The sequence below is a fragment of the Lampris incognitus genome, chromosome 1 (genome assembly GCF_029633865.1).
Source record: "Lampris incognitus isolate fLamInc1 chromosome 1, fLamInc1.hap2, whole genome shotgun sequence".
In the NCBI taxonomy this organism is placed as follows: domain Eukaryota; kingdom Metazoa; phylum Chordata; class Actinopteri; order Lampriformes; family Lampridae; genus Lampris; species Lampris incognitus.
This window is the reverse complement of record NC_079211.1, coordinates 20,591,703-20,617,268: the sequence shown is the minus strand read 5'-3', so window position 1 is coordinate 20,617,268 and position 25,566 is coordinate 20,591,703. Positions and strand designations below refer to the sequence as shown.

General features: G+C 42.2%; 2 protein-coding genes across 3 annotated transcripts; one reads left to right on the top strand and one right to left on the bottom strand.

Moving 5' to 3' along the window:
* Positions 1-10: 10 nt before the first annotated feature.
* mxd3 (MAX dimerization protein 3) lies at positions 11-4,866 on the bottom strand. Of its 2 annotated transcripts, none has more exons than XM_056284130.1 (6): positions 4,819-4,866; positions 3,067-3,166; positions 2,869-2,898; positions 2,534-2,648; positions 2,236-2,401; positions 11-1,493 (listed from the first exon to the last, which is right to left on the bottom strand). In XM_056284130.1, exons 1-6 carry the CDS (start codon positions 4,832-4,834, stop codon positions 1,375-1,377), a joined length of 546 nt encoding a protein of 181 aa, XP_056140105.1. In that variant the 5' UTR covers positions 4,835-4,866; the 3' UTR covers positions 11-1,374. The 2 variants fall into 2 exon arrangements, with proteins under 2 accessions (XP_056140105.1, XP_056140098.1); XM_056284123.1 differs by lacking the exon at positions 4,819-4,866 and adding an exon at positions 3,852-4,015.
* Positions 4,698-25,267, top strand: fam193b (family with sequence similarity 193 member B). Its single transcript, XM_056284089.1, has 10 exons — positions 4,698-4,922; positions 5,847-6,125; positions 8,180-8,366; positions 16,175-16,393; positions 20,155-20,566; positions 20,709-20,892; positions 21,005-21,238; positions 23,780-24,842; positions 24,951-25,026; positions 25,155-25,267. The coding sequence occupies exons 1-10, from the start codon at positions 4,767-4,769 to the stop codon at positions 25,249-25,251; spliced, it is 2,907 nt and encodes a 968-aa protein (XP_056140064.1). The 5' UTR covers positions 4,698-4,766; the 3' UTR covers positions 25,252-25,267.
* The last annotated feature ends 299 nt before the right edge of the window (positions 25,268-25,566 follow it).

Here is a 25,566-nt window from a genome sequence, read left to right as displayed (position 1 = left end):
ACCACTTCGTAATCTGCTCTGCAATGGAAATTGAATTACTTATTAAACATGTACAGTAAGAGGATCTTATATGCAATCTCAACACCTAACATTAGGTGCATCAATTTTACTGTAAAATAATCAAGACAGTAAGTATTAAATATAGAATATTTATTCATAAAAAGGCATACACTAGTAGAAAATGCTACATAATATTACTGGGAGAACAGAGATATGTCGACAATTGTATAAATTCACTTGCTGGGTAAAAAGATGTCTTGCATATTAAATCCTGAAGGCAAATTGCACTTCAGAGTAATAATGCACAGTAGTAAAGGGGATAAAATTACTTGTATTGCAGCAATTAACAGTAAAAGCTGCATAATGTTTACAAGCAAACATGTTCTATGGTGACAGTGTGGTCAGCTTACTGCATGCATGATCAACATTTTATTGACAGATGCATATGCAATGAAATGCATAGTTGTGATGCAGACAGAGATTGAAACGTTCTTATTAGCGATTAAGAAGAAACAGTTCTATGTAAGGAACAGGTGCATTTTTACAATTTTTCCTTAAAATAGATAAAAGCATCATTAATTTTGCACTTGGTTGAAAAACTAGTTGGGTACAAAGTCATCAAATGAGTATCAGGTATATTTAGTTGCCAGGTTTGAAATGTGCAAATATGACCGGTCTTTTTTCCCATGTTGAGATTGGTATACCCACAACCATTCGGAGACCAAGTGCAACATGTGGATGATTTGTGCAACGGAGGAAAAAATAATAAAACCAAGGACAATTTTTACAACATTAATAGAAAATATAGTAAAGGTTACTGTATAAGTGCATGCTACATACCATGACTTTACTTAATTCCTGAAATAGAAACTTCTTAGTGCTGAAAGAAAGCTGTATATAATAGTAGATCAACCCCATTTTAAGGCAGACTCCAATGTAGAAATACTGGAAAGAAAATAAGTTAAATATTTCAAATAAAAACAGCCCTTGAAAAGGTAGATTATAAACCAGATAAGAATTGTGTTATTTAAATGTTTGTAGGCAGTGATCACCACACACCTCATGGCTTTGAAATATATATATCTATAGATGAGCGTGCGTGTAAGGTTTTCTTCCATCTTAGATGAGTGATTAAAAAAAAATGCTATTCAGTGCAAATGGGCACAGCTCATTTGGGCAAACCATTACCATTCCACTTGTTGGTACACTATGTTTGAAAAGAATGTATCATGTCCTGGAAAGAGTTCAAACATACACAGTGACATTTCAAACCAATCTTTCGTGTCCTCCATTTTCCTCTATTGCCCTCTTTTGGAATGTTTTCTCCTCTTCCATCCCTCCGAATTAGGACTGATGAGCTTAGTTTCACAGCTGTCATAGCCAGGCTCTGTCCAAGCTGGAGTAGCAGTGGTCTACGTCAGCGTGTGTAACAGTCAGTCCATCAGAGTCCACACATTCAAACACGATGCTCTCCACATCAACCTCCACGTCCTCTGCAAAAGAAAAGTAGGCAGAGGCCATATCCAATCAGCAAAAGATTATAACTGACCACACCTGTGTCCCATGCAAGAAAAAGAGCTGCTTTTATTGGTGAATATGGTGGAAAGTACTAATTTTTAGACATCCTAAAACCTGACAAAATCTAGATGCCATAAACATTTATCACAACAGCTACATCCAAAGGAATTGAATCAAGTGCAACTGGACTTGGTTATGTCTCTGTGAAGACGTTTCGCCTTTTACCGAGCTAGACTAGCTTGGTCTAGTCAGAAAAGCACGAACTGATGAAGCCTCTTTGATGAGAGGCGAAACGTCCTCACGGATATATAACCAAGTCCAGTTGCACTTGATTAAATTCCTTTGACTAACCATGACATGGATGAATGAGAACAGACACAACAGCTACACTATGGTGAATTTGCATTATCACCATCTGACGATACTGAGGGACGGTAAATACACTGATTTACATTGTATTAATTCTATCTTGTGTCTTATTCAGTTTTGTTGTTCCTCTTCCCCTCCTGAAAATTAAACTTAGGAAGCTTATTTCAAAAGGAGAATTGGGCTGTATATAAAATAACCTTTCCTAACAGAGATGACATCTGACACAACAGCTGGAATAGCCGTTTTCAAACATGCTTTAGTAATTTCTTAGCATTATTATGATTCAATAAGCAAGGGAAAAAAACCAAAAAAAAAAACAATCACTTGTGTCCTGACCCCTACACCTACCTCTGTCAGAGTCAGACCTCTCGGAGGACATGGCAGACCCCAGGCTGTCATTCCTCATCCTCTCCGTGCCTCGTTGCAGCTGCTCCAGCCGAACTCGCAGCTCTCTCTGCTCCCAGCGCAAGCGGTCCTTCAATTGTTCTGCACGCTCATCCTGCTCCTGCAGCTTCTGAGGTGGGCAAACAGAGAGGAAAACAGTGGAGATGGTAAAGCAAGTTGCAACAGTTTGCTAAAGACAATATTTATACAGTTTGTTTCATCCTAAAACATATTGTTGTATATAACAATGTGGCATGTCTACCTTTATGTGGAGCTGTGCTCGTCTGAGCAAGTTGAGGGTGGTGTTCCTCATCGAGTCAGATGACAGAGGAACCTGCTGTTTTAGCTGCTCCAGACAGTGTCTTAGCTGAGCCCGTCTACACAACACAAGAGTAAAAATTGGCACCATCACTGCAAGCAGTTTGGATAAATCCGAATACTTAAACGTTAAAGTCTGAATTGACACTAAGCACAACTGGGTTCTGTCTTACTGCTCTCAACGTATGTCCTAATTATAGTGTCATGTATGGTAAGACTGATGTATTTAGCCATATATTTTACACAGACCGTCTCAAAACTGTTGCAAATATACATTACCTGTTTTTTTCCAGCTCGTTGTGAACCGACCTGCAATTTAGAGGAAGTTTAATTAGTTTACAGAATGAGCATCAGGGTTGTTGCTGCTTTGGGCGATGAATTTCAGTGCATTTAAATAAATGGTAGCTCCGGAAAACAAATGTCAAGTTTCAGAACACTGTCCTGTAAATGTCCTTGTTATGTAATGCAAATAATTACCTATTGCCCCCTGCTGATATCTTCTTGCCCCTCTGCTTGCCTCTTTTGTCTGAATCCTCTGGACTCAGAGGCAGAACTGATGCATACCCATGCTCTGCCTCTGGATGAAGGACAACACTATGTTAATGGCAACGCTTTAAACCAAATTCACAGGCAAAACAAAAAAACAAGAAAACAAAACAACACAAAAAATAACATCAACGGTAACATGAATGTTCTGAAAAACAAATGGTATCCTACCTTCCGTGTAACGAGTGTTACTAACGCAGAGGAACTAACGCACTTAACGTTACACTTGGGGTGCTGTCATCTGCACCGCCGGCGTTCTGTTGTCAAGTTTTGGCGCCATCGGCCATCAAAATGTTCACAAAACAGCTGGCCACTGCTTTACAAACCCGGGTGCGCGTGTTATAAACACTTAGCGACCCGCTAGAATCAACCAACACATGTAGCAAAGTCCCTCCAAGTCAACGTTCATTCATTCCGGTGTGAGCCTTCCAACGCGTCTCCACTACATTTTCAAACTGGACCAGAATTGGCGCCTTTGAGTACAATGATGTGACCGATATGTAGGTCACTGAGTCAAGCGAGAAACATCGACTTAAATAACCAACGCGTTCACATTTCGTCGATCTATGAAACTGTACCCCGCTTCGTTCTCTCTTCTTCTATTTTTTTTACGCTTGTTTGCTTTTTTCTTCGCTGCATATTTCTCCCCCTGCTCTGCTCTTTTAACAGACCGAATTTGCTTCCTGAAAGAATGACAGCTGACAGACAAGAATTACCTCGTTCTCTTCTCTCCAAAAACTCGGCGGCCTGAAGAAGCACTTGGATATTGCACAGGTTCCCTTCCATGGTTAATTCTCAGAAGTGAATAAGACGCGGCCAAGACAATCTGGAGACAGTATTGGCAACAACAGCCTAAGAATAGCTATGTGCTACGTTTGCAGCTCCCAACACACACACACATTACGTAAAAACCGTCATCATCAAGCCCCCCTCCCCGACCACTCCCTCGTCCTGTTTGCTAAAGTTCAATATAGCATCGTTAGTTTCGGTAATTTAATTAAATGCAAACAACAACGATAATAAAAAAATAGCAATAATAACAATAATAGATCGTGGCTCGTCCTTTTTTTCCCCTTTTACCCTCCTTATTGTTGCTCCTGTGAAAATGAAAACGTATGACACCCAAGGCCTCAGCATGAACAGTTTGTATCGTTTTTTAAAATCTAAAACCGATAAATAACAGATAAAACGACAGGATACACTTTCAAGGCCGCTCGCAGAAAGAATAAAGCGGTGTTACGTTAACTATTGATAAATCCAGCTTAAATGATAAAGAATAATGCTTTTCTTATACATTTATTTTTTATGCACTACTTGTGCGAGGTTTTATTGCATTGTGCGGGCTCTCCTTAACCACGTTAAATTTAACAGACAAAAACATGGGATTTTTTGTCATCCTTTCTTAAGGTAGCTGGGAACTTGGCCGTATCGTCGACGGAGAGAAGCCTTTTGCCAGCGGTATCTTTAACCTCTGAACTCCAGAGTGTGCCAACGGTCCGCCATATTGACTGTTGTCTTGACTGGCTCAGATAGAGAACATTTGTGGTTCAAGAAGAATCGAAACTGTGCTTTCAAAATAATCAAAACTGCTGCAAAGTGGGCCAAAGGATATTAAAAAAACAACGTGAGTAATGGCAAGAAAGAAAAGCAAGCAGCAAGGGATCGCCCAGAAGGAGCTGGTACCTGGACAGCAGACCATATCGAAGAACCCCGTCTCTCCCGGCGATGCAGCTGGCGGCGGCGGAGGAGATGCGGGGCTGGATAGATTGGCCACCAGGGCGAACCAGGTAGCTAGCAAGCAAGCGAATCACTGCAAAATAGCTAACTGGCTAGCAACTCGTAGCATCCTCCATTGTGCCATTATTTGATAAGAACATGCAGTGATTGGGTCATATGCACTTCTTCGAGTCTAAGCTATATACACATATTTTGGTTATTTATGAATTGATCTGAACGTTAACTGAGTTCACGTCGTGTGCAACGTTTAATAATTAAATAATAGCACTTCAGCCCCCCCCCCAAAAAGCCCTCCGCCTCAGGCTTTGAGCCAACCTGGCTAGCACCGCAGCCGCGCTGTCGGACAGGTGACATTGAGCGGCGTGCATCGGACGACACGTCTCCTTTCGAGCGTTTTGAACCCTACACACATCCTGCTAACATTAGCCAACGTGCTAGCTAGGCTATTCTCAGCTAGCCCACTGCAAACAGCAACAGCTACATCAATACTTTTCGCTTTCACTTATGCTAGCTACCACGATTATTCACCCAGCCTTGGCTAACCAGATGGCCGTCTGGCTGCAGGATGCACTGAATTCTGGGGCTAACGGCTGTCTTCTCAAATGTATCTTTTTTATTTATCGACCGTATTGTAAATAATGTCCATTCACTTGTATTCTAAGGATCCAGTGGCTAACCTTGACAATTGCACCATGTGCAGGTTAAGACAACTTTCTCACACTTGTGGGCAACAACATAAACCTTTTGAAAATATCTTGGCTCACAGGTTTGACAATCTCAGCCATCGTTGATGTTAATTCTGTGTTGCTTTAGTAAAATTTTAATTCAGAAATCAGTTGCAAATTGTCATGGAAGCCCCTATCTCATTCATTAGCTCTTTACACTGTTTGTGACTCACTCTAGGTGAGTATTTTTCTTCACTAAACAGAAAGTTGTTTCTCATTGAACTGTACATCCTCTCATCCTTCCCTTAGCCTATGCACACGTGCTGCCTCCTCTGCCACCGTGAATTTAAAGACTGGGGCGCAAGCTCTGTGAACGGGCTCCCCGGCAGCCATGGAGCCAAGCTTGCTGATGCTGTACCAGCGCTTTCCCAGGCTTTGCTGCGGGAAGTGCCAGGGCGTAAGCTTGCTGATGCAGTGCCCTCACTTTCCCAATCGCTGCTGGGAGAAGTGCCTCTCTGGATCTGTCAAAGCTGTCGGAAGAGTGTGGAAGAGGACGAAAGGCGGAGCAACCAGGAGCAGCCTACACCGGTAAAGAACACTGATTTGGACCATATTTCTGTATCTTCTTCATCACAGTTTCCCTTATATATATATATATATATATATATATATATATATATATATATATTTAGCTAAACTGATTCCACTGATTACAGTTATCTTTTATTCATCAGAGGGAAATTGCATGTGATTTTGCCTGTTCATTAAAACATTAGCATTTAGCAGAGAAATCGACATGTTTATTCATTTCAGAATTCCATCCTCGGGTCTTGTCACCTCTGAGGTGATTTGAATTTTCCTTTAGCTTTTAATTTACTTTGTCATGGCTGTTCACATTTTCACCTTAAACATGGTATCTTCAAAATCAGGTGACATTGCCAAGTGTCTTCTTGACATAGAGAAGGCAGCCAACTTTTTTTGCCTCATTTGATTGTACATAAACAGTCACCATATTGTGCATAGTGAGGAGTTTTATCTAAAAGGCAATTTTGCTGATTTTCAACCTTAGTAATAATAATAATAATGATAATGGATTACATTTATATAGCACTTTATCTAGACACCCATAGTACCATATGTTGTTACAGTACTGCTTAGGTTATAATGTATTATTTATTCTTAATGCATCAATCAGGAATTGAAAGCACAACTTCGTTTTACTTTGTGCAATGACAATAAAGGAAATCTTAACCATAGTGGCGGTAGCTCTATACCACAAACAATACTTGCCAGTGTTGTGTGTATCACCATAGTCAGCCATAGCAGATTGGCTTGTTTCCACCATCCCCAGATGGAGCTAGAAGGTTGATTGGATGAGATGTTCGTTTTCTAGTCTCCACTGTTGAGAAACTCTTGTACAGTGCATATCGGCACATGTAAGCAATGTAGAAAGCTCTGTTGACAGAAGGATGTCATTTTCTCGCATCAAAATGAATTACACTCAAGTGGATACAGACCAGATAGAACACCAGCATTTACTGGATGTACAGCTTTTCTGTGGCAAAATGTACCTTTACTTATATTATGTTACAAAAATTATCCATACATCTTGAACCGCAGCCAAAGCATTATTGAATGAACATGGTACTCTTAATGTGTTTTTTAATAAGAGAGAAATTACAGAATATTTTTATTATTTTTTTTTAGTAAACTGGTAAGTGCTAAATAAGTTTCATTCATTTAAATGAATAATTTAATTTCAATTTCTATTTTTAGATTGTTCCCATTAGGGCTGTCCCGAATACCTTTTTCGGGCTTCAAGTATTTGGGGGGAGGGGCGCTGTGCAATAATCAAATAAGTTATAGCCTTATACTATACAAAATAAATTGCTCATATGTTTGCTAGCACTATTTTGGGGTCATCTTCACAAATTTTGAAGTTATTCCAGACACTTGACTTTTTAGACATCTTGCCAAACTAACTGTAAGTCACATCCTATGATGTTGCACTAGACATAGAAGAGACGAGCGCTAGCATGCTGCGTTCACGTGGACACCGAATGTCATTATTGTGGATGAGTGCAGGATGATAAAATCAGACGACACCGGCAAATTATGCCGACAATGGCAGACGTCACCGCGGTCTAAAGTTAAGACAGTTAGGTAGCTGTTTTTTATTTCTACTCAAAGTAAAACACAATGTTAATCATGTGGTGTGTGAGAGTATTATTGAATGTAATTATCTAAAAAAAAACAAAGAAAAAAACCCCACAAAATAATTTTGTACAATATAATTTATTTTTCTCTGCAAACAATACATCGCCATAGCAACCCATCATCCGTTTGCCATCCTGCCAGCTCCATTGTGCAGGTTGTTGTTTTTCCTCTGCCAATAGTCGTTTACCATCCCTCAAAAGAATTTTTTTTTTCGAATACTGATTTTGCCATCGATTACCATGGCAATGATCGAAGGCTTTGAAGCATTTGGGTCAGCCCTAGTTTCCATGCTTTTTGACTTAAGTGTGTCCCTTGCTCAACACTACATAAATCAAGGCTACCATGGATTCAAGCTAATATTAGAATCGATCTGTAGCTATTTCTATAGTTTATGTTAATGATCCTTATTTTTTTTTCTGATTCAGGTACCGTTGTCACATTCATCTTCTTGCAAGTCCCAAAACTGTGGGAATGGTTATCCGGAGCAGAGTTCTGTGGACTGGGATCCCAGCTCTTTCCTGTCAGCCCACAAGCTTTCAGGTCTTTGGAACTCTGCCTACACCAATGGAGGGATCCACTGTAACCACAATCTTTCCTCTCACTCGCAGCAAGGTATGTCTTCTAAGGTTTCCATATGGAACCATTTGGTCACATTTAGCGACCTTTTTTAATGATCAAAGAAGGTTTAATCAGTTCATCGGGATACAATGTTTATTGACAGATATGTTTCACCACTCACAAATATGGGCATGACCATTAACTACATTTTCATTGGCCATGTCTATTATTCACAGAGGTTTTGGGAATGTTTGCAATCACAGCATTGTAAGATGATGACAGATAAGGCCTCTTTGACTCACCGTTCAAACCAGCGTTCTTCCCTGTCAAGAATGAATATTACACATGGCCATTGAAACTGTAGTTAGGGGTCATGCCCATATTTGCATATGAAACTGGTCGTTGGTTTCGGTCGCTATGAAACTATTGTTTATAAGGGTGGGGATACCTGCAGTCAGTTTAAACTGAAGTGGTCACTTAGAATAGTGATTAAACATATCTATCAATAAACGCTGTATCCAGATGAACTGATTCAACCTTCTTTGATTATCTTATCTGGACTATTGGGCATGTGTAAAGACACTTTTTTAATGATGGTTCCAAAAAGCTATTTGTTGTTTTGGTTGCACAAATGTCAATCAATCAATCAATCAAGTTGCATTTTATATAGCGCTTTTCTAGCTGCAGCCGCCACTCAAATCGCTTTATATTTCTGGTCAAATCTGAATTTCAGACACCTGTTACAAGCCGTTTTCTGTACAATCAGTAGCAGTGCTTAGCCAGTTACTGTAATTTTATGTCAGTTTCCCTTGAAAAAAATTGAAAGCATTATAGTTGCTCTTTTTGTCTGATGTTCACCAATTTAGGCATAATTTTAGCAAGCAGACAACTTTATCTGATGATACAGTCATCTCTTTGTAGGAGATTGGACATGTTTCTCTGATTGTTCTTGCATATCCAACGCAATACTGATTATTATTTATTGTGATTTTTTTCTTACCCTCAGTATTTCCTTCTTGTTACAGTCAGTTGTAAACATACATTTAACCAGAAATTTAAGTGCTACCTAATACTTTTGATAGACATTTTGATGTTGTGCTTTCACAACTTGGCCATTCTAAAACTTGTCTTCATCTCTGTCATATGGGTGCATTTAACAGTTTTTATACCAGGCATATCTGAAATTTATTTTCGTTCTTAAGCCAAATTTATGTCCGTTTACCTGTCTGGGATATGGTAGACAGATGGCCTCAGAAAGTTACCAGGGATGTATCTGATATTGACTGATGACTATCTGGACATGTAGATTTGGACCGTACTTTTGATGCACATCTGGAGAAACCCTGGCCTTATTTCCCTGCCGTGTTTCATCACGCTGACCAATTCTAACTTAAAAGCTCCCATTTTGCCATGATCGTGAGTTACCTCCTCAAGGCTTGTAATTTAGCTTTAAGTTCTGGTCTCAATACAATCCATCTGAATAGTTATGACTGACAATAATAATATGCTATTCACAGTGGTATTGAGACATGATTAAAAATGTCTGTCTCTGAAAAATGATCTGGAGATGCCTTTTTGTTGCAGCTGTAAACTTTCTGATGTTTGCCTGGCCATTGCTTCACAATTAATGTGTTTTCACTTTGTTGGCTCCTGGTCTGTATTGGCAGGGGGGATGTTATGCTGCCTGGCATGTTTCAGTATTTACATTTTAGTCAACATGGACAGATTTCTAGGCTGTTGCTGCCCTACCCCTCAAAAGCAATGAACAAGATTTTTAATGTGCTTGCATTATATAAAATGAAAGAATTTCGAATCAGTTCATATGGATACAACGTTTATTGACATATGTTTCATCACTCAACTAAGTGAGCTGTTCAGTCTAAAGTGACTGCAGGTATCCCCACCTTTATAAACAATACAGTTGCATAACGACTGAAACCAACGACCAGTTTCATATGCAAATATGGGTGTGACCACTAACTAGAGTTTCAATGGCCATTTGTACTATTCACAGAGCGTTTGGGAATGTTTGCAATCGCAGCATTTTAAGATGGCGACAGATGTACTCTTAGCCCCCCCCCCCCCCCCCCGGTTCAGGGATGGTCATTCCCTCGTCACAAGATGGCCTCTTTGACTCCCCGTTCAAACCAGCGTTCCTCCCTATCAAGTATGTGCACATCCGCATCCTTGAAAGAGTGGCTACTGGCCTGTAGATGGGTGTAGACTGCGGATTCCTGGCCTGACGTGTAGCTCTTCTGTGTTGTGCCATCCTCTTGGCCAGTGTCTGGTTTCCCCGATGTACCAGTCACAGCAATCCTCCCGGCACTTAAGAGCGTACACTATATTGCTCAGTTTGTGCCGGGAGACCCGATCCTTGGGGTGGACCAACTCCTGGCACAGCATGTTTTGTGGTTTGAAAGCAACTGAAACGCTCGGTTTGTAAAATACACATCTCAACTGTTCTGACACTCCCGCCACATACAGAATCACCACTGGTTTACGCTTCTCTCTTCAATTGGCTGGTGTACTGTTTGGGCGTCTTCCTGGCTTTGATAAATGTCCAGTTAGGATGTCACCATCTTACAATGCTATGATTGCAAACATTCCCAAATCCTCGGTGAATAGTACACATGGCCATTGTCACACCTGTATTTGCATATGAAACTGGTCGTTGGTTTCAGTCGTTATGCAACTGTATATTGTTTATAAGGGTGGGGATACCTGCAGTCAGTTTAGACTGAAGAGGTCACTTAGCTGAGTGATGAAACATATCTGTCAATAAACATTGTGTCCAGATGAAATGATTCAACCTTCTTTGATTTTCTTATCTGGATTATTGAGCATGCATCAGGACATTATATAAAATGGTTTTGAAATTGTTTCAGGAGTGTTTATGGCCATTTTTGATGCATTTGTCAACCACTGGTTGTAGTTCTAAATTGATTGTAGTGGAAACTAGTACACCAGGCCAATTTGGGATGGACCAGTGGCAAATTTCTCAATTTTATCAAAATAAGCCTGATACCAGATAGAGTTAATCAGTGTGGTGGCATTTGATGGGAAAATATCAGGAATTATTATTGAACTCTGTCAGAAGAGTTTAAGTGGAAGAATTGCCAGTATTATTGACATTGAGGTATTGGGATCTTAAGCTCCAAGACCACAAGATCATGGCTGCTGGAGTCTGTTCAGAGGTCTTCTGCAAGGGGAAGGCTAATTTTACTATAGGCGTACACATCCAAGGAAAAAACATAAATCGGGCTCATTTTACATTCCGACATTTTGTTTTTGTCTCTTTTTTTCCAACATAGTCTAGAACAGGGGTCGGGAACCTTTTTGACTGGGAGAGCCATAAAAGCCAAATATTTCTAAATATATTTCATTGAGAGCCATATAGTATTTTTAACGTATAATAAATTAAATATGTCTTACTTTTAATGCGACTTCTGGTGCTGCATGGTTTTGCTGATGGCCTTGTAGTCTGGTTCATACGTGGTGAGGTTGAGCTTCATGCAGGCGTTGAGGCTTCCATCAGTTAAACGTGAGCGTAGGTTGGTCTTAATGTTCCTCATATGCGAGAAAGACTGTTCACATGCATATGTAGAGCCAAACATGGTCAATACGGCAATACTCACACGCTGCATTGTGTGGTATGTCACAGGAAGCTCGTTCCAAGTTTTAAGAATCAGCTGGTCTTCAGGTTGAAGATTTTTAATTTCTGTCCACTTGTGTTCCCTCGCCAGCTCTGCTCGCTGTCGCGCAAGACTTTCCAACTCTCCATTAAGTGACTTGAACTTACTCATCCACATGTCTGATGCCTTCAGGTCAGCAACTTCCAGCTCAAAGTCTCCAATAGAGACCCCGGGGATGCATGTCAGGTCGATTTTGTCCACTGCACACTCATGTGGATGAGTGATGAACTTGAAAAGACCAGTGCGCGCACGAAATTCTCCAAAACGTGCTTTGAATGACTGCAGGAGATTGGACGTAAAGCCAGCTAGCTGCTGGAGATCCAGATGTTGAGTGGAGTCACTTGCTAAGCATGCATCTCTAAATTGTTGCAGTCTTTCAAAGTGCAGAAGACGACCTGTTTCAATGTCCCTGAGAAAGACTTCCAGCTTGCTTTCAAATGCAAACACTGCTTGTTGAAGGGATGAGATTGTATTTCCAATACCTTGCATTTTCACATTGAGCTGGTTCAGATGGCCAGTTATGTCCACGAGATAGTGAAACTGCAGGAGCCAGTCAGTGTTGTCTAGCTCAGGATGCTTGACGCCTTTCATTTCAAGAAAAGTCCGGATTTCACTCAGGCAAGCTGCAAAACGGCTGAGCACCTTCCCCCTTGACAACCAACGCACGTTGCTGTGTAAAAGCAGACCGGGATAATGATTCCCAACTTCTTCTAACAGAGCTTTAAACTGGCGATCATTTAAAGCTCGGGCAACAATAAAGTTGACCACTCGAATGACCAGAGACATCACCTCGCCAAGCTCCTGGCCACACGTCTGAGCGCAAAGCGCCTCCTGGTGCAGGATGCCATGAAAACTTAGGATGGCTCTCTTTTCATGTTCACGGAGAAGCGCTACAAATCCTTTGTTCTTCCCCAACATACAGGGTGCACCATCAGTACAGACAGAAATAAGTTTATCCATCGGTAGTTTTTTTTCTTTAGCAAACTCCATGAAAGACATGAATAAATCCTCTCCTCTTGTTGTCCCTTTCATTGGCAAAACAGCCAAGCTTTCCTCACGCAGTGTGTCACCTGCAGCATACCTGGCAATGATACTGCACTGAGATAGATGGCTAACGTCTGTTGACTCATCTAACGCGAGAGAAAAGTATGTCCCGGCGTTTATGTCCTTAATTTGTGTTTCCTCGACTTGATTTGCCATCATGATGCTACGATCGTGCACAGTTCTTGCTGACAGGGGCATGTCTTTTATTCGTTTGATTATCTTGTCTTTATTTGGGAAGTCATCAAACAGTTCATTGGCCACATCAAGCATGAATGTTTTGGCATACTCGCCATCTGTGAATGACTTTCCATTCCTTACTATTGCCAAAGCCCCCGCAAAGCTAGCGGAATTCCCGTCACCTTGCTTGGTCCACACACGTAGTTGCTGCTGACTCGTCTGCACTCTCCGCTGTAGCTCCTCGCGTGCCCTTTTCCTGCTGTCCCCCGCTGGATATTTCGATGCAAATGAAGCATGGTGCGTATCGAAGTGCCGCTTTATATTTGACCGTTTCATCGATGCAATTTTATCATTGCATATTAGACATACCGCAGATCCTGCTCTCTCCACAAATGCAAATTCCTCTGTCCACGCAGCCTGGAATGCACGGTAATCATCGTCTTTTTTTCTCTTCGCCATCTTTTCCGTTACAAGGGTTGAAGCGGATAAACTAGTTGGCTATCTGATAAAATTGATTTCTTCACCTTTACAATGACCCGGACATGCTCGCGAGCCATTGGTTCCCGACCCGACCCACGGGTGACCCGTGAAATTTATCTTCAAAACTAATTTCTGTTTACTTTAAAATGACACAGTATTATTAAGAAATATCACAAGTATTTTAAAATCAGTTCCAAACTGATTTTTTTGAAAAAAAAATAATTTTCAACTCAAAATTGTCTGGGAGCCATATGCCGTCACCGGAAGAGCCATATATGGCACGCGAGCCATAGGTTCCCGACCGCTGGTCTAGAATGTTCATGCTATTACCATCATTATTACTTCAGTAGATGTTTTGTAGTAGATCACCTCAATTTTAGTTTGCAAAAATTGCGCTCAAAGTGTCTCTTGGCTCTATCACATTTGGCTTGTGTCTGACTTGCAGTTCTAATGTCCACCAACAATGCTGCACAGACATGAGAGAGCAATCAGGTTATTGATTAGGTTATAGGTTAAGATTATATTTTTGGTATTATCCCAGTTAAATAAATGATTGGCATCACACAACTCATACAAGCAGCCATTGCTGATCTTCAATAGTAAAGTGTTTTATTACAAATGGAAAAACCAGAGTGGACAGTGCTGATATGATCTCTGATGCTAAATGACATTTAATAAAATCACATCGTGAAAAAAAACAGCGAATGACAGCAAGCTTGTCAACACAACATGTGAGAAGCCATTAGGTCCAATTGCTCAGTGATTCAAGGGGTTTTTATGTTAATAGTGCTATATGATTGTCTTATTTGGCTCACAAGAAAATAAACTACGCTGTAGAGAAATGTATCGGGTGGGGGGGGTAGATTATCATAGTCATTTGTTCCAGGAAACCTTTGTTCTAGGAAATTTTGACTCAGTAGAGATTATACAATAAATTTATTTTTACGTAAAGTATCTTTTCAGTAAATAGATAACATTCCCCCCGAGATACTTGAACTCCTTCACTTGAGGCAACAACTCATCCCCAACCCGGAGGGAGCAATCCACCATTTTCCGGTAGAGAACCATGGCCTCAGACTTGGAGGTGCTGAGTCTCATCCCAGCCATTGCACACTCAGCTGCAAACCGCCCGTGTGCGCGCTGGAGGTCGTGTTCTAGTGAAGCCAACAAAACCACATTATCTGCGAAGAGCAGAGACGCAATTCTGAGGTTCCCAAAACGGACACACACCTCACCTTGGCCGTGCCTTGAGATCCTGTCCATGAATATCACAGAATCGGAGACTAGGGACAATGTTGGCGGAGTCTTGACACCCACCGAAAACATGTTTGACTTTGTGCTGAGAATGCGTCTTGTTCATGAGTGAGGGGAGGATGGAGCGGGAGATTGACAGACAGATGGGTGCAGCATCAGCAGTAATGCGGATGTTGTGCTGGACCATTGTGGTGAAGAGGGAGCTGAGCCGGAAGGCAAAGCTATAAATCAGTCAATCTTCGTTCCAACCCTCACCTATGGTCATCAGCTTTGGGTAGTGACCGAAAGGGTGAGATCACAGATACAAGCAGCTGAAATGAGTTTCCTCCATAGGGTGTCGGACTCAGACATCCGGAGGGAGCTGGGGGTAGAGCCATTGCTCCTTTGCATCGAAAGGAGTCAGTTGAGGTGGTTCAGGCATCTGATTAGGATGCTTCCTGGGTGCCTTCCTTTGGAGGTGTACCGGGCATGGCCAACTGGGGGGAGACCCCGGAGTAGACCCAGAACTCGCTGGAGGGACTACATGTCCAATCTGGCCTGGGAACACCTTGGGATCCCCCAGGAGGAACTGGAGGGCGCTGCTGGGGAGAGGGAGTGCCCTACTTAGCTTGCTCCCACCGCAACCCGACTCCGGAGAAGTGGCTGATGATGAATGATAAAATTCACAAGTACATGGTTCACTGATATATGCAGGTCCAGGAAAGTACACTTGGCACAAAAAGAGTTAAGTGGCAAAAACTGCCACGGGTATTACATCCAGTTCCTTCGTGTGAACTGTGCCCTGGCAGACACGGCAACACTGGATAAAATGGCTGTGTTTAGGTTCAGATCCACCTCTGCCTTACACATATAAATGCTTAATGTGGACATTGGCTTTTGTATTTATGAGACTATTGCTCAATTGCTGAGGAAGACTGATAGATTGCTGGCTATTTTAAGTGATAGCAGTTACTAACAAGGATAGAGTATTTGCATACACCGACAGGTTTTTCAGACAGTTCTGCCGCTCAACAAAAAGACAAGGTTAAACCAGAAGCCTATTTTTCTTTCACTGATTTAATAAAGCTATGTGCACTTCCAAAGACAGTTCTGCTGGTGAGCTGAGTCAGTTAAATTCTTTGACACTAATTTATGGCAAATCCCACTGTACTATTGTAAATGTATGATAATGCATTAAATGTAAATCTGTTGAATAAAAAGTTTTTCCATCTCCAGGTGTACTGGGAGGATCAGCTTGTCATGACAAAAGAGGCACTCATGAGGCACCTGGGAAATCTGCTAAAACAACAGGGCCCAAAGTGTGTCCTTACAGTCACCCCTCAACCCAGAATTCCAGCGGTTCTTCTGCTGGGAACCCCACATCTACCTCAGCGGACCTTTGTAAGACCACCCCTAAGCACTTCAAGACCATGTGCCGTCGACCAACCCCACCAGGTAAGGGGAACTTTGCTTTGTTTTCCTATAGCTTCAGTGAGCAGCAAACCGTTCCAATTTCCATAGTGAAATAAACTTTGTCACCTTGTCACTTTTGTAGGAATGGCTGTGATTTTTTTTCCCTGCATATTTTTCTTGAAAAATAACAGATGTAAGCTGTAAATTCAGAAAGACTTGATCTTGCTGTGTTTTGTAATAGACCATTAGTGTATTGTCCCTTTTACTTTGTACTCCCATGGAATAACTTGTTTTCTCATGAACTGACAACCATATAATATTCCTATATAATAAAAAGTCCATTATAGAAAGTACATGCACACATTTTCAACGATCACAAACATATAGAGTATAAATAAAACATTAAATAATCATGTTGGATGTTTTTACAATATTTATCATACATCGTTTTGCTGTCATTGCTGAACCGAAATATCTGGCTCACTAAAAGAGCCTGCATTCCCATCATTATAACTTGGCCGTCTTCTGGTGGGGTCTAGCAAACTTGCTTGCAGCATTGGTGTAATTAAAAAACGCTAACTGACGGGGCCCGAAATTCACTTGTTCATTTTTCCAGGCAAACCCACACAAGGAAAGTGAAGCGAGATTTCACTTCACATTCAGTTAAAATGTACAGTAACGGTACCAGTCTTCCAACAAGCAACTTCTGATTATTTTCTAAGCCTGTGTTCTTTTTTTTTTTTTTTTTTTTTTTTTTTAAAAGTCTTTTGTGCATTGTCGCAGAACAGCTAAATACGAGTGTTCCTACTGGTCTACTAATGTAAGCTACGCGTCACTGGGCACGTCCGGGTAGCATGGCGGTCTATTCCATTACTTACTAACAGGGATCGCTGGTTCGAATCCCCGTGTTACCTTGGTGTCCCTACAGACTCCTCTGGTCAGTCGGGGTGCCACAGCGTGATCCTCCCACATGCCCCTGGCAAAACTCCTGTCAGGTGAAAAGAAGCGACGCCACATGTATCGGAGGCGGCATGTGGTAGTCTGCAGCCTTCCATGAATCGGCAGAGGGGGTGGCTCAGAAGAGTGGGGTGATTGGCCCAAGTACAACTGGGGACAAAGGGGAATCCAAAAAAAAAAACAAACCACTACATGTCATAGTAATCAACCTTCACGCTAATGCCATGTCAGTGTCTATTTGACCAGTAAGCATAATGACATCAACTTTTACCAGAAATAAATGAGAAAGAAAACAGACAAATTAATACTATGCCAAAGTTATTGTTACATCCCTGGGTCCGGTGAGGGTGCAACACTGACAGGTAAATGTATAAATAATAAAATAAATATTTATCAACACCATGACAGGACAAGGAAACGAACAGTTGCCAAAACAACTACTAACAAAAGTAACCCCCCCCCCCTTGACAGTGCTCAAAAGCGCCCAACCTAAATATATACAGAGGGTGGCAACCGCTCCCAACTTAGTCTGTATAACAAGAGGCAAGCTACGTGATGGTGCATTTGCCCAAGAGAACTAAACTCAAAATACTCAAGATTGAAACAATGCAAAACTTAACCAAAAACAGGCCAGACATCACAAGGTAGCGACACCACACTTTAAAAAAACCCACACAAACCAAGTAGTTGGCTGGCAAACTGAACACATGGGGGTTTAAGTAGTAGACTGCACAGCTGATGGAAATTGGTTGACCAGGTGATGAGCACCTGGCAGATACAGGAGGCAACACTATATGGACACACCCATGGCCATAACACCCCCACCCATAAAAAAAAAAGCCCCTACAGCAGTGTTTCTCAACCCAGTCCTCAAGGAACCTCTATCTTGCAGATTTTCATTGTAACCCTGTATAGGTAGCCCTGCTTGTACTTGACCAATCATCTCACAGCACTTAATTATGCAAGATGTGCAACATCTGACAAAATTCATTGCCGATTGGTTGAATAAACTACAAACAGGTACCTATTCAGGGTTGCAAAGAAAATATGCAGGATAGGGGTTCCTTGAGGACTGGGTTGAGAAACACTGCCCTACAGGCTTGTTACAAAAAAAAAACAAACCCAGTGTGTTACCACACACAAAATGGTCATTCTTGTGGTGACCCATGCCAAATAACACAGCTGCGTTCAACCCGCAGGTGAACCAGCTACAACTCATGACCTCAAAGCACACAGTCACAACACAAGGTGTGCTAGCATGGAGCAGCTGGTGGAGGTTGAGAGCGCAGCACACCCCACACTCGCAGCTCTACCATCCACAACTCCCCTCCGGTCTCTGCCACAAATCTTCCACTGGAGACTTGACTCAGCCTGCCTCTCAGGCGGGCGTCAGCACCCATGACAAGTGCAACAGAGGAGACTAGAGATTGAACCACAACAGCTTGGCCGGCAGCTTCGCCTTAGCATTGGATCTTGTCCGCTTCGGCACAAAGCTCCGCTACCAGAACCACTAGGTCCAACACCATGGCAGAGAATGAAGGGAGTGGACCAGCAGCCACAGCCGTACCCACCACCACAATAATAAATAGCATGCTTAACACCACCCAACACACTACAGGAAACAGCAACTTGCCAGACCAAAGCCGCCAATATCCCAGACGAGCCCCCATTTGTTACATCCCTTGGTCTGGTGAGGGTGCAACAATTAGTGCACTGGGTAACAGTGAGGTGAATGCAACAGTGACAGGTAAACAAATATTTATAACACCATGACAGGACAAGGGAACCAAACGGTTGCCGAAACAAAAGTAACCCCCCCGGACAGTGCTCAAAAGCACCCAACCTAAATATATACAGAGGATGGCAACCGCTCCTAACCTAGTGTGTATAACAGCAGGTACGCTATGTGATGGGGCGTTTGCCCATGGATATCTTATCTTGATCCCCTTGCCCAAAAGAACTAAACAACTAAAGACTAAACATAACTCAAAATACTCAAGATTGAAACAATGCAAAACTTAACCGAAAACTGGCCAGACATTACAAACAAAAAGTAGCTACAGAAACAAAGACAGCAACACACGGTCCCCTACACCACACTAACTAAAATCACACACAAACTAAGCAGCTGGCCAGCAAACTGAACACATGTGGGGATTTAAGTAGTAGACTGCACAGCTGATGGAAATTGGTTGATTTGTTGATTAGGTGATGAGGAGCACCTGGCAGATACCTGAATGTAGAGTCAGAGTGAGGGTTAGATACAGGAGGCAACACAAAACTACTATACGGACACGGACACACCCGTGGCCTTAACAGTTGTAAAAAGCAATGTGTTTTTTGCAGACATTGTTGAAGGTCGACAGGCAGTCTTTTTAACTTTTTTGCAAGCTTATCACAGCTAATGAAAACTATCAAGAGAAGTCTGACTTTTTCCAGTCCTTTCTGTTTATTTCTGATGACAGTTCAAAAACTTCAGGAAAGAGTTAAAAAAAAAACCCATTGAAAAAATCTTTTTATTTTTATAATGGCTGAGAAAGAAAGCGAACTGTGATCTAAAAACCTTGGTATGGACCAAACTGGGTTTAATGAACCGTAACACCTTTAGGCAAAAACATTTGTCATTGTTCCTGTTGCCTCGTACTAGAAAGTAATAGTAATCCAAAAAGAGATTGTATTTTAAAACCACGAGGAGCTGGTACAGTGGAATAGAGACTGCCTAGACTTTTGATAATCTATAAGACTTTCTGTGAAACCCATCCATTTGTAGGGAGATACGCTGTAGAATTTTGTATGAAGTAATTTTTTGCACAAGATTTATCCTCTTTTTTCCCCCCTTTGTTCAGGTGAAGCCTTCCACCCCAGTGACCATCACCAACATTCGGACCTATCTGTACCCCCAAATAGTCCCACTGGCCTGTCTTCCCAGCATTCCACTCCCTTGCCCCCTAAGCAGAGCTCTGGGCAGCATGGCCATGTCACCTCCTCCTCCAGCCCTGGGGTGGCATCCCATGCTCCTTTCTCCCCTCTGGTACCAAATCTCCACAGCCCTACAGGCAAGCTCAGCTCTTCTGGTTCTGACAGCCCCACATCTCTCCATAAGCCAAGCCCTTGCAAGAACTCCCACATTTCTGCAGTCAACACACAGCACAGTAAACTGGGAAACTCTCTCATGGGCTGTAACCATCCCTGTAATGGACACACTGGGGGAACAGTGGCTTCTTCCACTGTAGGCCATCTAACAGCTGGGGCCTGCAGGTTAGTGATTGTTGGAAATGATGCTTCACTACAAAATGGGAAGATGAAAAATTAGCTGCTTATCAATGCTGGTTCAGAAGTCTTGACTGTAATCAATTAATTACCTTTCATTGTATTTCATGTCGATATGTCCTATTTATAGAGACCAGGCATGTAAAGGGCACAAATTGGCTAATGGAACATTGTGCCACCCTCCATCAGAGCTAGAGGAGGGAGAAGATGAGGATAGTAGCTCCGAGAGGAGCTCCTGTGCTTCTTCCTCCACAAATCAGAAGGACGGGAAATATTGTGACTGCTGCTACTGCGAGTTCTTTGGACACAATGCGGTGCGTTCAATTTAAAAATTTCCTCAACCATTAGATTTGTTAATTTTGATATGAAGTTAAAATCATAGGAAAGGATTCGACTAATGTGTGTTATTTTTCCATTTGCTCACAGCCTCCAGCTGCACCAACAAGCCGTAACTATGCTGAGATCCGAGAAAAGCTCCGTTCTCGTCTGACCAGGCGTAAAGAGGAGTTGCCTCAACGTCAGGACTCTGACCTCACAGTGGCAAGTGCCATTGACAACCGGGATGTGGATGAGCTGCTAGACTTCATCAACAGTTCTGAGCCCAAACCTGTCAATAGCGCTAAGGCTGCCAAACGGGCCCGACACAAACAGAAGAAGAAGGTATGGTAATTACCAAAAAAATTTCCTTGAACCCTCTCTGGATGTCTGTAGTAGTGCCAGGTGAGGTCTGCTAATTGATAGTTATTACACAGGGACCCCAAAAAAGGAACCCAGAACTGTCAGAGACTTACTCTGGCTAAGTGGATTTAGAAAAGTGTTTTGAGTCTGTGTTTTGAGTCAACTCTGACATGTTAAGGGAATTCTAATCCCAATGAGATTGATGTCTGGTGTTAGATTAACTCTTTGTACAAATAGTGTCTTTAGTTGAAAAGGTGGCATGGCTGGTCTTTGTGTTGTTTGTAAATTACTTGTGTGATATCTTAATTTGATGTTGTGTGACAAATGCGACAGGCATGGGCACACGTCCATGAATACTGGAATGGCATCCAGCACTTTACCTGTGCCCCCCGTCCATAGGTTTAGTGGTTGTCAGGAAGGGCATCCGACGTAAGATTTTTCATAATCAGTATGCAGATTGACAAAACAATACTGGCTCGGTCGAGGCCTGCGTTAACAACTGCTGCCATTGGTGTTGTGCCTTCACATGGTACTGATGGAAACTATAAAATCCACTGTGGCAACCCCTGAAAAACAGGGACAAGCTGAAAGAAGATGTTGTGTGACAAATGGTTGCATACCAGGATTACAATGGCCTATCAGAATAATATCACAGCATTCATAATGACTGACTGAAATTATTGCAGTGAACGAATAAAATGAAATAACTACAATGCCTCATTAATACTAATGTTATCCAGAGAGGGGTTTAGTGTACAAACCCCAATTCCAATGAAGTTGGGACATTGTGTAAAACGTAAATAAAAACAGATACAATGATTTGCAAATCCTTTTTGACCTATATTCAATTGAATACACAACAAAGACAAGATATTTAATGTTCAAACTGATAAACTTTGTTTTTTTGCAAATATTCTCTCATTTTGAATTTGATGCCTTCAATACGTTCCAAAAAAGCTGGGACAGGGGCATGTTTACCACTGTGTTACATCACCTTTCCTTTTAACAACACTCAATAAGCATTTGGGAACTGAGGACACTAATTGTTGAAGCTTTGTAGGTGGAATTCTTTCCCGTTCTTGCTTGATGTACGACTTCAGTTGCTCAACAGTCCGGGGTCTCCGTTGTCGTATTTTGCGCTTCATAATGCTCCACACATTTTCAATGGGAGACAGGTCTGGACTGCAGGCAGGCCAGTCTAGTACCCGCACTCTTTTACTACGAAGCCACGTTGTTGTAACATGTGCATAATGTGGCTTGGCATTGTCTTGCTGAAATAAGCAGGGATGTCCCTGAAAAAGACGTCGCTTGGATGGCAGCATATGTTACTCCAAAACCTGTATGTGCCTTTCAGCATTAATGGTGCCTTCACAGATGTGCAAGCTACCCATGCCATGGGCACTAACACACCCCCATACCATCACAGATGCTGGCTTTTGAACGTTGCGCTGATAACAATCTGGATGGTCCTTATCCTGTTTAGCCCGGAGGACACGACGTCCATGATTTCCAAAAACAATTTGAAATGTGGACTCGTCAGACCACAGCACACTTTTCCACTTTGCGTCAGTCCATCTCAGATGAGCTCGGGCCCAGAGAAGCCGGCGGCGTTTCTGGGTGCTGTTGATATATGGCTTTCACTTTGCATGGTAGAGTTTTAACTTGCACTTGAAGATGTAGCGACGAACTGTGTTAACTGACGATGGTTTTCCGAAGTGTTCCTGAGCCCACGTGGTAATATCCTTTACAGAATGATGTTGGTTTTTAATGCAGTGCTGCCTGAGGGATCGAAGGTCACGGGGCATTCAATGTTGGTTTTCGGCCTTGCTGCTTACGTTCAGAGATTTCTCCGGATTCTCTGAATCTTTTGATGATATTATGGACTGTAGATGATGAAATCCCTTGAAATTGTACGTTGAGAAACGTTGTTCTTAAACTGTTGGACTATTTGCTCACGCAGTTGTTCACAAAGCGGTGAACCTGGCCCCATCCTTGCTTGTGAATGACTGAGCCTTTCGGGGATGTTCCTTTTATACCCAATGATGACACTCACCTGTTTCCAATTAACCTGTTCACCTGTGGACTGTTCCAAACAGGTGTTTTTTAAGCATTCCTCAACTTTCCCAGTCTTTTGTTGCCCCTGTCCCAGCTTTTTTGGAACGTGTTGCGGGCATCAAATTCAAAATGAGTGAATATTTGCAAAAAACAATAAAGTTTATCAGTTTGAACATTAAATATCTTGTCTTTGTAGTGTATTCAATTGAATATTGGTCGAAAAGGATTTGCAAATCATTGTATTCTGTTTTTATTCACGTTTTACACAATGTCCCAACTTCATTGGAATTGGGGTTTGTACATTTTTTCACCCAGTTCCATTTGAATGTTAGGATTATCCTAATTGCCAACAAATAATTCAATATATTATTTGTGTGTGTGTCTGTGTATGTATGCTCGCTCTCAATATGCCCGTGTGTGTATGTGCTTTGTAATGCTTATACTTATGAATATGTGTGTCTGGTTCAGGAAAAGGCCCTGCAGGGCAGCATGGAAGCTGCAGGCAGCGACCCCAACTCCACTTTGTCGGAACCTGTTGACGAGCCTGTTACCGATGGATCTGAAGCCAGCCGGTTGCTGGATTGGCCTCAGATGGAACTGGAGCGTGTCAACAGCTTTCTCACCAGTCGGCTGGAAGAGATTAAGAATACCATCAAAGACTCAATCCGGGCCTCCTTCAGCATGTATGACCTCAATTTGGATGTCAATGACTTTCCAAAGAAGGCAGCCACCCTAGAAGTTAACCATTTACTGTCCCACCTCAATGGTTCTTCTGACCTGCAACAAATAGACCTTGACTTGGCCCCTCTTTCACTGGGAACCTTTAAGAGCCACCTGGACCTGGTTAACGGATGGGAGGACCCTGGCACTATCTCATCCCCCAATTCCACCGCTGCAACAGCAGCGGTTGCTGCTGGGCCTAAGGACAACCAACGACTGCATGCAACTCCTAGCCTGTCCAAGCTCAACCGGGTTCGTTCCCCAGACAGATGCACTTCCGCTGGATCTGAAGGCATCCCACAAGTTCCAGCCCAAGGCCCACCAACAGCAAAATCTAAAGAGGAGGCCCCAGATCCCAAGACCAATAATTCTGGGTTCAGTACTGCTAAGTCAAAGAAGAGTAAAAAGCAGCAACAAAGGCAGGAGCTGACAGTGTCGGAGCAGAATCCCACCAAAGGCACCAAAGCAGTCTTTGTGAATGAAACATACAAAACCAATGAATCTAGGGGGGCTGAAATGGGCTCTAGTGGCTCAAAAGCTGGGAACAAACAACTTCAGCATTCTGCAGACAACCAGAAAAATGGGCCCAAGAAAGCTGAGGAGGGCAGGTCATCCAGACTAGTGGCCAATGGAGCTTTAAGTGGGCTCTCTAATGTACAAAGGGGGAGAAGTGACACGGAGACACGAGGAGGTCGATCTGAGCAGGATTCAGATGGAAAGGCTAACCACACCACTCAAGCAAATGGGCAGCAATCCAAAGGAAAAAACAAGAAGAACAAGAACAAGGGAGAAAAACCCAGCATTGCTATTGGTACTTCAGACTGTATCCTTAATGTACACCACAATATGATTGTTTTGAATTATTTTCAGGTAATTAACCTTTCTTCTTCATTTTGTCTTATAACCATTACTTCCTTAGATGATGTATTTCTCCCCAAAGATGTTGATCCAACAGAAATGGATGAGATTGACAGGGAGGTGGAATACTTCAAAAGGTATGATTGATTTGACCAACCTGGTGTAAACATGCCCATGTAATTGCCCTTATTATTTTGATTGTTTGCTAAATGGTTCACTTTTCATGTCACCCCATCCCCCCTCCTTGTCTTTCCTTTGTCTGCAGGTTTTGCCTTGATTCTGCAAAACAAACCCGCCAGAAGGTAGCAGTGAACTGGTCCAACTTTAGCCTCAAAAAGGTTCCTTCAAATGCAGCTCAATAACATGGAAGCGTGCCAGACAAAAACTTAATGAATTCTTCTATGAACTGTCGAGCTAGAGCCCTGTTTGGCCTGAGGCCTTCTCTCATTCCCTATTCTTCTCCTCACAAAGCCAAGGGACCCGGTACAAAAAATTTCTTATTCAGAAGACTGAATTAATTCTGGCTAACGAGCCAGGGATCATTCACATGCTCAACTGTATCCTTTGCTCTTTTACCATATTCATGAAATGAGAACTTCAAAATGATAAAGAAATCAGTGTAATCCACTTCATTTGTGTGCTTCATGATGTATATGTAAACAGTTACCGTATCACAA

What these genes read in the sequence shown, in the direction of transcription:
- mxd3 (XM_056284123.1), bottom strand. Translation starts at nt 3,921, where the DNA reads ATGGAAGGGAACCTGTGCAATATCCAAGTGCTTCTTCAGGCCGCCGAG. An exon ending in GAGCACAGCTCCACATAAAG is followed by an intron (nt 2,402 to 2,533) that starts GTAGACATGCCA and finishes TGCCCACCTCAG; the next exon opens with AAGCTGCAGGAGCAGGATGA. An exon ending in GAGGTCTGACTCTGACAGAG is followed by an intron (nt 1,494 to 2,235) that starts GTAGGTGTAGGG and finishes TTTCTTTTGCAG; the next exon opens with AGGACGTGGAGGTTGATGTG.
- fam193b (XM_056284089.1), top strand. Translation starts at nt 4,767, where the DNA reads ATGGCAAGAAAGAAAAGCAAGCAGCAAGGGATCGCCCAGAAGGAGCTG. An exon ending in GACACAAACAGAAGAAGAAG is followed by an intron (nt 21,239 to 23,779) that starts GTATGGTAATTA and finishes TGTCTGGTTCAG; the next exon opens with GAAAAGGCCCTGCAGGGCAG. An exon ending in AAAACCCAGCATTGCTATTG is followed by an intron (nt 24,843 to 24,950) that starts GTACTTCAGACT and finishes TTACTTCCTTAG; the next exon opens with ATGATGTATTTCTCCCCAAA.